The sequence below is a fragment of the Monodelphis domestica genome, chromosome 2 (assembly GCF_027887165.1).
Source record: "Monodelphis domestica isolate mMonDom1 chromosome 2, mMonDom1.pri, whole genome shotgun sequence".
NCBI classification, from domain to species: domain Eukaryota; kingdom Metazoa; phylum Chordata; class Mammalia; order Didelphimorphia; family Didelphidae; genus Monodelphis; species Monodelphis domestica.
In genome coordinates this window covers 535,489,626-535,502,278 of record NC_077228.1, presented here as the reverse complement: position 1 = coordinate 535,502,278, position 12,653 = coordinate 535,489,626, and the positions used below count along the sequence as shown (strand labels likewise).

General features: G+C 44.7%; 1 protein-coding gene across 10 annotated transcripts in view; it reads left to right on the top strand.

The window, feature by feature from the left end:
* The window catches only part of UBE2F (ubiquitin conjugating enzyme E2 F (putative)), a 104,126-nt gene extending 91,748 nt beyond the window's left edge, over positions 1 to 12,378 (top strand). For all 10 annotated transcript variants that reach the window (XM_007485896.3, XM_007485897.3, XM_016429353.2 and 7 more), the window contains one exon: positions 11,851 to 12,378. In XM_007485896.3, coding sequence (XP_007485958.1) covers positions 11,851 to 11,901 — 51 coding nt within the window. In that variant the 3' untranslated portion in view covers positions 11,902 to 12,378. The remainder of the gene's footprint in view (positions 1 to 11,850) is intronic.
* The last annotated feature ends 275 nt before the right edge of the window (positions 12,379 to 12,653 follow it).

Here is a 12,653-nt window from a genome sequence, read left to right as displayed (position 1 = left end):
TTCAGTTAATAAAACATCACAACTTTTCCCCCATATCTCTTACTGCCCATGAGCCTAGAAGCATTCTCTCATAACAAATTTATGTGTAATCAGGAAAAACAAATCAGCTCTGTGATCATGTTGGAGAAGATGTGTCTCCATTACCTGTCTGTCACAGGAATAGAAGAGAGGTTTTACTCTCAGCTTTTGAATTCAGTAATTAAGTTATCTACAGAATCTAAGTCAAAGTTCCAAGGTCTTTCCCAAGGAGGGAAGTATCCTTCCCTCCCTCACCCCACCATTTGACTGTTTTGGTCTTTGAATTTGAATGATTTGTTCTGTTTCTGTTAACGTCACTTTGCTTCGATTCATACAGGCCTCTCTGTATTTCTCTGAATCTGTTGTGTGACTCATTCCTTATATTCCTTAGAGTAGAATTACCCAAAATTCAGTTACTACAATTTGTTTAGCTCTTCAGGTCAAATCACAAGGCATTTATGAAGACCCACTGTGTGCCAGGCACTACCCTAGCACTGGGGATACAGAGAAAGGCAGAAAGACAGCAGCAGAAGGTACAGCTAGAAACAGTCTTGTAGACATGGGATCCTTTCCTTGTCCTCCTTGGAGTATGTGCTTTCTGGGCGTATCACTGAGGCAGAGCTGTGTATGAGCCTAATTGAGTGACTTTCTGAGTGTGGTTCCAGTTCATTTTCCAAAGTGCTAGATTCAGTGGGGAGCACACCTGTAGGGCACGTTTAATGAATCTGCCCTCCCACATCCCTTCCAATAATGGTTATTTTGCTCTTCTGTCATCTTGCCAGTCTGATGGGTAGGAACCTTAGAACTCTTTTGACTTCATTTCAGTCAGCCAGTCAGCTAGCTTTATCTAAAGTATCTCTATTGTCTCAGGCACCATTAAGTTCTAGAAAATACAAAGAATGAGTCGGTTCCTACTCCTAAGAGATGAGATAAAGTTTATATAGAACAGATCTAAAGAGAGCAACTACAAGAAGTCTTGAAAGAAAGAACACTAGCATTTGGGGGAATGGAGAAAGGCTTCTGGCACAAGGTGGTAGTGCTTCAGGGGGAATATCTGGCCCCCCCACATCTTAGACTGGTGTCATCGATTTCTCGTAGCATACATTTCAGCCTTGCCAAGAATTAGGTTAGTATGCCAATAAAATCATAGCCACAGCCTAGCTAGAATCAGTCACATAGTCCCATGATCCAACTTGAGGTGACTAACCCCTCCCTGCTGTACTTGGTAAGAACTGGCCGTTCTTGATAAACCCACCGAAGCAAATATTTCCCTGGGAATCTGGGCTAGTAATTTACATGTGATTTATTATCCTATAGAAAACTCTGTCTAAGCTTCGGTGCGGTAAACTGTCATGGGGCTAAGATTGTAAATCATGACTAACCATGGTCTGTGTAGAAAGATGCCCATATCCTTAGCTTATGTAGCATTGCCCTATAAAATACTAGCGGTGATTCACCATCAGGGTCTTGTGGCCCTCCTGATCCCAGAATCCTGCCCGTCCTTCTCATCCCGTCCTCTGAATCCACAATTACTGTCGGCAAGCCTGACACAAATCATCCATTACAAACGTTGGGAGAGACAGAGACCCCCTTCAGGTTCCTCTTCAGATTTGGTTTTTCAATAAGGCATAAATTCCTACCCCCCTCAACTCGCTTATTTCTGAGTTAAGAGAGAGCCTCGGCGTGTCGTTCCGCCCACACCTGAACATGAACCCCTTCTCCAGCATCTCTGATCCGAGGCCCCAATTTAGCCCCTTCTTGAAAACCCTTCCATAAAGCCAGGACTCCTGGCTCGGCCTTCAGAGACCACACCAAGCCCATCAAACTTGCCTTTCTACATGGGCGTTCTTCACCTACCTGAAATGAACCACCACGTGTCCTCCAGAAGCCTTCTCTCCGGCTCAAAACGCTCCCTGCTTTTCCAGGTGACCTTTGTGTGGTCTGGCCTGGAGTCTGTCAGTTTGTTCTCTCCTGTCTGAGTGAGCGCTCCCTTGTTGGTATCTTTCCCAAATGTGCTTCCCAGATGTGAATAAGATACCCCAGACGCGGCCTAATGTAGGCCAGGGGAGCAGCCCCTCCCTCATTCTGGACTCTTTGGCCCCCAGCGCAGCCCAGGATAGCATCCGCTTTGTAGATCTGGCCCTTAGCCCCTCTGAAGGATGGAGTTAATCACAGTTGCTTGAAAACTTGTTTCAAGAATGAGCTAATCAGTTGGCCAAAGTTAATAGCTCAGAAAATGAAAGCTCTGTTTTATTGAGGCCAAATAATCCCCAAATCTTTAGTAGTTTCAGAGGAAAGGAATTTCTGTAGTCACAATGGAATAGAAATTCTCAGCAACCAAGACTTGGTTTTCATTTTAAGATCTTTTTCTCTGCTAAGGTGATTCATCCACGTTTCTTAAAATCTGCTTCTCAGTGCAGAAATCGGTGCAGATAAACAAGGGGATAAAGAGCTCTCCAGTCCAAAGGAACTTCAGGAATTAGGGGAGTGGGAGTGAATGTTCTCTTAAATGTAGGCCTTGTACATACTTGTCCAGTATCTCCTTAGAACTTGCTGAGCGATTGACAAAGCCTAACAACTAAAGCTTGAAATTGCCTTTTGTGTACGATTTCAAATATTTTTCAAGATTTTCTATCAGATAAGCTGTTAAAATGGGCTCATTTGATGGACAATAGAAAGAATGAAATAAATGAGGGAATTTTTTTCGTTCTCTCTTTGATGAAACATGATCTTGCCCTTCAAAAAACCGCCTTCCTGTGGATGGTGCTGCCATCCTCCCATACACTGGAGCCTTAAAGACTGGAGCCTTCTTTCCCCCATAAATGACCGCATTCTGTCACTCCTACCTCAGCAATCTTGTCCCCATCTCTCTTCAGCCTCCTAGTTTAGTCCCTCAGACTCTTAGGATAACCTCCAGCCCACTTTCTCTGCTTCCAGGCCCTTCCTATCCATGCTCCAATCTGTCCTTCATCTCATTCTTCCTAAAAGATGCCACTGACAAAGCTTTTCCTCCCTCATAAACCCAGCTGACAAAGACTTCCACCAGTCTTCATATGTTTCTGTTTACGAAATCCACATTCCTGCCAGGTCCTTTACCTGAGATCACCTCTCTTCACCCTGGCCACCTTCCTTCCCAATAACACCCTCTCCAGGAAGAGCTAAGGCCCGAGGCTCAAGAGGCCCCGGGTCTGTACTGCTTCGTCGCAGTCTTGGTCCGCTGCTTGTATGTGGCTCCTCCTTCCTCTTTCCTCTTGCTCTGAAAACTAATCAAATATAGTCATTGCCTCTGGAAATGTCAATCAGCTGGCCTGGTCGGCTACTCGCCATCCATCCTTAGGATTCCCAGGCCAAAAAAACCTTCTGGCCCCCACTCTGTGTCGCCACTGATATTATAACATAAGCTCTGTGAGGACAGGGACTTTCTCCTTTTGTTTTTAACTCCCCAGGGCCCATGACAGTGTCTGGCACAAAACAGACCCTTAAATGCTTTTGCTTTCAGTCAGTCCCACTGACTAAAGAAGGTGCACTTGTACATCAGCCTTCTCTCCCTTCTTCACTCCAGCCAAACCCATTACTTGCCATCCAGACCACATCCAGAGGCCCTGCCATCAAGTGTGTTGTCTCCTCCTTTGAGAATGTGAGATTCTTGAGAGCTTTTCTCTCTCAATCCCCAGAGTGAAGCCCAGTACTTGGCACATGGTTCGTTCTCAGTGCTTTTTTCATTCATTCCTGACACTGGAACAGACTCCCTTTTCAAAAGACCAGCCCCAAAGGATGTCGAACAGTGAGAGATTTAGTGGTTACATAGTCGTGGCACATCATTTGACATCTCTTGAGCCTCTGTTTCCTCATTTGTAAAATAGGGACAGTTCTTTGAGAACCTGCCTTACAGGGTTGTTTTGGAGCTTAAATGAGATGATGTCTGTAAATGTTCAAGCACATTGGCCTAGCAGCAGTTACTGACTCTTGGTCTTATATAGAGTCAATGCTCTGTAAAAGCTTTGAGTGCTTGGCACAGAACAAATACTTCAGTATTTTTTATTATGTGAATTGTTCGATTCGCATGTTACATACATGTTCCATTTATCCCTTTCATGCTGTGAGGATTGGTGAGTTTATTTCATCGTGGGGATACGTTTTGCACTGATGGTGCCTCCAGCTTAGTAGATGGTCTTCAGAGATGGCTGTGGCTAAAAATAATGAGACTGCCTGGCTTAGCTCAGCTAATCCTACAGTAGATATGCAGTCAGAGCCCTTGGGACTTTTCCACTTTGTCATGGTCTGCCAGAGCTTGTGAACATCTAGCCCCACCTTTCAGCCATGCCATAGTCAGGCAGAGAAATAAGATGAGTGGGAGAAAAAGCAGTTACCAATTTCTAAGAAACAAAAACAATGGCAGTCTCTGAGGAGGTGTGCCAAGTCTTTCTTCCACTCCTTGGTGTGGGCTGACAGTAATGACCACAAGTTTCTATTCTCTTCCACCCTCTCTCCTTGCCCACCTTCAGTTTGCTAGGTGACCCAGCACTAAAGGAATCGTCAGGAACATCCTAAGGTGCTGGTGGCCCAAGATGTACTTCCCAACAGTAAAGCAGATGGGGGAAGGACAAAGAGATGAACATTCTCACCTCCTCATAGCCCATTCTCTTGCTCTAATCCCAGCCACTATTTCTGCTTTATAAAGCAGAATGACAAGACCAATATGAAATATGTTTTGCACAAATATACACATCACACGTAGAACCGAGATCAAATTGTTTTATGACCTCAAGGAGGAGAGAGGGAAAACAGAGGGAGAGAATTTGGAACTCAGAATTTTAGAAGACTAATGTTAAGGGAAAAAACATAATATAAAAGAATTTTTTAAAGATTTTTAAAAAGCTGTTATGAGTATGTGGAATCATCTATAACTTGACCCAAGAGTGCACTTTACCCAAAGGCCTAGTAACGGCTTCCAAAAAGGACAGAATCAAGATGGTAGCTTAGGAGTGGTGAAAGGGAAAGCTGCTCTGACAATCCTTCCAAACCAATCTTTAAAAAGCTCAAAAAGCCAAAAGTCAAAAAACGAACAGCAAGATGGAGCAAGGGTGCTCTCCTATTGAACACAACTTGAAAAATGGGCAGAGAGTCTATTTTCACAGCATAAGGGGGAACTGGAAGCAAAACTGCACACAGTGGAGTGCTGGCCAACCACCACCCCACCCCACTCTGCCAGGTTCTGAAGCTGGGCATAGACTAACTTTGGGATCCTGAGACCCTCCCTACACTAATAGCACCCCTACTACTCCATCCTATCCCTTGAAGTGTCAGGCCCTGGCACCAGCCCACAGTGAGGCCCAGAAGTCCATAGTGCCTGTGCTATGGTGAAGCCCTTAGCCCCAGGGCAAAAGAACTTATAGTGCTGAGCCCTGCAAACCATCAGCAGAGAAGTCAGCTTTCCAAACTCTAAGTCCAGAGGCAAAAAAAGGCTGAGAAAGTGAGCAAACAGCAAAAGAAATATGGAACCCTATAGAGACAAAGAATAAGGCACAAGAGTCAATAGGGGATGGTAAGAGCCAAAACAAACACATTCAAAACATCAAAGAAAAATGGAAATTGGCCTCAAGTACTGGAAGAAGTCAAAAAGGAATGTAAAAATCAAATAAGAGAGGTAGAAGATAAATGGGGAAAAGAAATGAATGTAAGGCACAAAAATCCAATGAAGAAAAGAGTTCTATGAAAGGTAGAATGGATCAAATGGAAAAGGAGGATCAAAAGGTCATGGAAAAAATGCAGAAGCCTAGAAAAGACCAAGACCTCTGTTACATAGACAGAGAAACAAGCAGACTTCTTTCCCTCAGGGTAGGATGGCAAACTCAATGTGTGTGCATATATAATTACATAGAAGCATCCAGAATGGCATGGGAGGTGGCATGCTAAACCTCAGTTCAAACTCTCTTGAGGATTCTCTAAAACAAAGTTGTAGGAGTTAGAATCTCACATACAAAAGCACAAGACCTCAAGGGTTTAAGTAGCAGCTATGTGGCCTTACTTACAAAACCCAGATGGCTCTTGGGTGCCTTCTGATGTTCTTGGCTTAGATCTTCCTTGCCAGAGGCAGTGGGGTATAGCCCCAAGGACACTGGCAGGAGCCTCTGTATGACCTTATCTCAGTTTTGACCTGAGTCTCAGAGATTCAGAAATGCTCTTACTACCTAGCTCACAGGGTTATTGGGAAGAAAACAAACCTTAAAGTAGTATTTCTAGATTATTCCATTTCCCATTGTTATTTCCTCAGTGGGGATGAGTTGACAGCCTCCGAGGATAGTTTAAAAAAGCCCAGAATATAATCAGTGTAAGGGAGACAGTTCCTCTCCTCACGCTCAGTCAGTAAAGTCAAAGAAGATCTATAATATAATCATGCATTCCTAAAGTAGAACAATTCTCCTACAGTCCCAACAATGTGTGATAACTTCCTGAATCATTTGAAAGGATTATAAAGCCTCAACCACCATGTGGAGGTAGTAGCATCCCACAGGGAAAATCTAGTGACTGGTTGAAAGAATCAAACATGTGCTTCACTGTATAGAGAAGCAGCAGTTCCTTGAGGAGTCCAGGCTCAGGAGATATACCCCTTTGTGTCTACTAGAAGGCAGTACGCGAAAGGAGGAGACCTTTTCTCCTTCCTCCCATCCCCTTCAGCTGTCACTAGAACCATCAGAGATGATAAATCCAGCTGGAAGCCCACACAGACCTGAGGGACAGAGAGAGATAACAAGGAACAGGACTCCTCTCAGCCCAGAAAAAAAGCCTGTGAATGCCCACCCAGCTGAATCACCAGACCCAGTAGCAGCTACCTGAGGATCATACAGAGAAATAAAGGCCCTGTAGTACCAGGAACTAGGATCTTTTTTGCCCCCCATTCATATCTCACTACCATTATGTTTTATGTTTGGGTCCACTCTGTCTAGGGACTCTGTATGTATTTGTAGATGAGTGGGTGAAGGCTTTGGGAGAGCATGTTCTATACTGACCATCTCTCTTCCATCTTAGTAAATTCCTTCTCTTAAAAGCTAGTGAAGTCTCTGGATTGATTGTTTATGGGAAGCATACCAGGAGGGGCTCATCAACCATAGAAGTAGGATTTTTTCCCCAGAACCTGAAGCAGCAGCCACCCTCTTGGAACTCCAGCTGAAGAACATCCCTGAAGGTGTTTTACCAAGGGGAGGGAGCTGCAACACCAGGAAGAAAGAAAAGAACATTTATCCAGGAAGTAAACAAGTTCCATAAATAAATTCACTTTTTCTGCAATGCTAATTCTTCATCTTTCAGATGCACAGTGCATCCCACAAGTTGCCAACCATTGAGATGTGTTATAATAGGTGAATTCTCTGACCTCATTCCAAATACTGCAGAATTTAAACTCTTTTTCATTCTTTTATATTGATAAAAAAAATGCAGAGAATACAATTCAAGTTTACCTTTTCCCTGAGCCTTCTGTTTCAGTTCAATAAAGTTTGCCTTAATTTTATATCCTGACATTTAGTAAATCTCTGTATGAATGCTGAAGGCTAAATTACTACATAGACCAAGGATAATTCACAAAGATATTTCATAGAGATTATTGTTTTTCTGCGTCAATAATTAATAGTTTGATATACTTCCATAATGGAAATAGGTTTCAGGTTGGAAGATATGTGATGCGTACAGATTTAGCTGCAGGAATACTTTATTATAGAGTTTATTAAACCTAAAAATTGTGGCAAATTATATTTATTTCCTCATTGTCATAGAAAATGGATTTTGACCTAGTGACAAATTATGTAGTCATTGCTGAGCCACGTTGAATTAAGAAAAGCTACGAAAGTTGGACTAAGTTGGACAAGAACACTAAGATCACAGAGTTTTGTTCATCTACACCCTCCCAGCCTCTGCTTGAAGACACCCTTTGTTGGGGAACCTCCTACCTCCTGAAATATGACTAGGGAGCTTTAAAGATTTTAAAGTTGTTCATTTTCCTTCCACTGAATCAGATCAGACCCTAATGGGTCCTTCCCTCTAAGAATAAATAAGCCTCTTCCTCCTAAAAGTCCTTCAGGCTTTTTTCAGCCAGGAATTGAAATCTAGGGCACTCCCAGGTCAGTGTCCTCCTTCCTGCTGGAGTTTCTCAGAAGTCTCCCTGCCTCTTCTCAAGCCATCACTAAGAAGTTAACTGTGAGTGAACACACTTCCTTCCCCAGGGTCACGTAGGGTGGCATTATAAAAACATAGGATGGAGGGTTCCTCTTCTTTTAGTGGAAAACATGTATCTTGAAGAGCACCTTCCCACGCACCCCAGTTTTCTTATGTGAAGAGGCATTGCTAATGAAAATGACCCTGAACCTGAAAAAGGGAAACTATTGAACTGAGTCATTTAGCATTTACCGCCTTCTCTGTGCCATTGAGAATCAAGTTCTTCATAAAGACTGTATTTAGCTGCCTTCCATTTGAATTCTGGTCTTTTAGGAGCTTGTTTCCTGCTCTGGAGTCTGAAAAGAAGGGGGATATTTTTCCAGGCCTAACCTTTTTAACCTTGAGTAAACAAAATCTGCATAGGAATTCCAAACCATCCTCAAGCCCTGCTAATGACTGACTGACATCTCTTGTTCATTATATATACTGGAAACTGAGACCATTCATTTCTGGCTTTGGGACCTCATACTGGAATCCTTGTAATTTTCCCCTGAAAGTTAAAGAAAAAAAGAATCAGCCAGAAGAAATGTCTTTTTCTTTCCTAAAGGAGTATGTTTGCTCAGCAGCAGCAGCAGCATAATTAAGCACTGGGTGTTTTCTGTTTCCTCTCCAGGGTGCCATGATTTATTAAAATTTGGTGCCAGTAGACAAGCTTCCATGTTGGAATTCATCGGAGTGGTTCGCCTCAAATAGCCACATGAGCAGTTTCTCTATTTATATCCTAGACTCCTAGAACATGTACTGAAAATAGAAGGTGACTGCTTGGGACAACCATGTGGGAATGTTGATGCCATGAGGAAAAGTGCACACAGTGAGAAGATGGCATGTGTGAAATAGTGTGGGAGATACAAACCCAGAAAGTCAAGGCCATGACTGGTAGAACTTAGACCTGTTCCGTTGATTACTGTATTCAAGGGACATGGGATACCAATTTAATTTAATAAATTTAATCATCCCCATGAAGTGCTTATTCCAACAGAGGAGGCAACAAGGATGTATATGCACACATATGGAATAAATGGAAAGAGAATACAAAGTAGGTAAATATGAGGTAGTTGGAGAGGGAAATCACCATCAGTCGAGGGGAGGGATCAGAAAAGGCTTCCTGTAGAAGGTAAAAGGAGCTTTGCTTCGAAGAGATTACAGGAGTTATAGTAATATCCACCAGGGCTAGAAAGATGATGTTAGGCCAGGTTGTGGAGGATTTTAAAAACGGAACAGGGAACTTTCTATTTGATCATAGAGGCAGTAAGAAACACTGGAGTTGACTAAGTAGGGAAGTCACATGGTTAGAGGGGTACTTAAGGCAAACCATTAGCAGTAATGGTCAAGATGGGCTAGCATGGGGCAAAACTTGATGCAAGGGAGCCAATGAGGAGGCTGTGGCAGTAGTCTAGGGGAGAGGTGATGAGTGTCTGAACCAAGATGGCAACTTGTTTTGAGTGGAAAGAAAGGGTCAGATGCAAGAGATACCCTAGTGATATAAACATCAAATTTGACTTCAGGGATAAAGAAGAGAGAAGAATGAGGAAAACACCAAAGTTACAGTCCTGGGAAATGGGGGCCTTGGATAGAAATAGATACATTTCAGGAGAAGTGTAAGGAAGGGAATTAGACATTCTGTTTGGGATTGTTGAGTTTGAGGTGTCTCTGGGCAGCCATTTTGGGATGACCAGTAGTAACTTGTGATGCAGGGAACATTTTGACCAGAGAACTGGACATAACCTTTCTGGTGAGAATATAGGAGATTACTCTTTTGCTCAGACCATATTTGAGTGCTTAAAAAATAGAGGAGCCTGGAATGAGGGTCATCCTCAAAGGCAGAGAGTTATGGATTCATATCCTACCTATGACACATAGGATCCTGGACAAGTTCGTAGGAAGAACCAACCTGCATTGACATAGGGAGTTTCCTCACTGAGAATTCTATTTGGACCAATAAAATGCCTGACTCAGTAGTAGTAGTAGTCTCTCGGTAACCGAGGATGACGATTGTCTTTGTGTGCTTTCATCTATGATAGATGAGTGTGCACAAAGACTACTTGTGCGAGATTTAAGTGGAAAAGTCGATGCACAGAGACAGTCCCGCTCTCTCGGCTTTGGAAGCCTGGGTCCAGTGGCACGAAAAGTCGCTACACCTGGAGATTTCCTCAGCTGCATTGGGTGGCCGTGTTGTCCTTTGTGCTCCAACACGCCCTGAGCACTCCACAGTGCTTTGCTGTGTCGCCATCTCAGCCGTTGAACCTTCTTGTTGACTTTTTCTGTCTGTTCAGCCGAAGCAGTCTTCACATGCTGGGTGAGCAAAGCCCTGGTTCACCAGGGGTCAATGACCCAATGGCTACCCTCACAAGGTTTAGCCGCCTGTTGAAGCCATTGCCCGGGGTGTGGCTGCTGCCGCATGCTAGCAGCTACTGGGAGCCACCAGTGAGAGCTGGGTGTCAGGTGGGGTCAGAGGCTGGAGAGCTGCCCTAGGAGGGCACGACAAGCCCTCCATACCCGAGATACTACCCCTCCCTGAGCACCCCGCCTGACTCAGACCCTATCCCTATAACAACAAAAGGCTTTCCAGTACTCTGAGATAAAGAACTTTCCTCATTCCAGGACTGTCTAGAAAATGAGATCATGGCAGGAGATAAGAGGCTTACCACCATGTACCATATCTTATCTTGTAATTATATATGAGGCAGCAAAATGGAAAACAATTCCATTTCATTCTCATCTTTCACCCACGCCCAGTGGTGGTCTGTGCTAAAAACAGAGTAAAGAGGGAGAAACTGCAGACCTCATAAGTAATTTCTTTTATCACCTGTGGTTATGTTCTGATCGCTCATCTGTGTGGAGATTTCACTTCTGTGTTAAGCTTTTGGGGCAGAACACTCTGCTAGGTGCTGGGGACTCAAATATCTGAAAAAAGACACAGAAAGACATAGAAAGAGGTGGTTCCAGTGTGACAGCAAGTAAAGAAAAGGAGCCCCAGGTGTGGCATTTAAGTGGGAGCCACAAACTGTAAGAGTTAAAATGGTTGAAGATATAAATTGTAGTAGATATAAGAGTGGGTGAGTAAATTGTGACCGCAGGAAATATGTTTTCACCACAGTGTCTTGTTTTAAATCAAATGTAAGGTGGTCGCCAGGGAAATATTCCCAATTATGAATATACCCGAGTCAACTGGGTTTTATAGAGATTTAATTAATAATACAATGAGGAATCAAAGAAAGAGAGCGAGAGTAAGAAAGGAATAAGTATGAAGGGCCTTAAGCCAACATGGCCTAGACCTGAGTCTTAAGAGAGATCAGTCAGTCTTTTATCGCTCACCATAAGATCTGTTCAAGCGAGGATTCAGGGGGACAGAGTCTCCCCAGAGGGAGTTCCCCTACCCTCCGCCCTGCCCCATTTCATGGAATCCCAAAGCCCTGCAGACTCTTCCCAGAACAGTGACCCGGGCAGAATCCTGGCCAGAAACTTGAGCAGCGGAGGCGCCCAGCGGGCGAGTGCCGCGTCCCCGCGTCACCATCTGCGTCTGCCCGGGTCTGCTGGAGCCCCTCCCGGGCACGTCTCGGACAGGCTTCATGTCCCCGCCACGCGTCTCTAACTCCCCCTTTTCTCCCCCCCCTCTTCCTGCAGGAGGACTTCCGGAATAAAGTTGAAGATTACATTAAGCGTTACGCCAGATGATGATGGATGGCGGCCCGTGATTTCGCACCTCCGAGTTGTATCTATCACTTAAAAAAAGAAAGAAAAAACAAATATTCAGCATCTTCCTTCCCCCCCCCAACTCCCTGCCCGCCCCACTGGCTTGTACACGTCCCGTGACCGTGTTGTACTGAAGAAGAGAACCTTCCTGGCTGTCCATTTCCCATGGAGAACGCCACATAAATACAGCAAGAACTTGTGTGTCTGGTTTTAAAACGTTGTTTGCTTTAAAAGGTTTGCTTTTCTGAATCCGAGCTGTAGAGCCTCTGGGTGACATTCTCGAGAAATTCAGAGATCAGTCCCAAGACCGGAGCTTGCCCGTCCTCGTACGGGGCCCGGGCCGGGCTCTGGCCGGTCCTGCGTGGGGGGAGGGCCCCGGACCAGCCACGTACGTCTCCTCCCGGAGTGTCGATTCTATTTAATGTGAGTATATTTTGGAACAAATTTGTCATTTCTCTAGTTTCTGCTTTGGTCACTTTTTTCTTCCTTTGTCCTTCTCATTTGTTTCGCATCAGACTCGGCCGAGGTGCGGGGCTCCCGGGCGCCAGCCTCGGATCAGAAGTGAGGAAACCTCGAGGGGGGCCAGCAAGTGAGCCCCAAGCGCGAAGGGAGCCCTTTGGTCCAGGCCATCAAAGGGACGGACGAGGGCCCGGCTTGAGAGCCTCGGCCTGCCACGTGCCGGGGTCCTCCCTCACCCGGCCGCCGGGGTTCGGCCCAAAGGGGGTCTCCAGCGG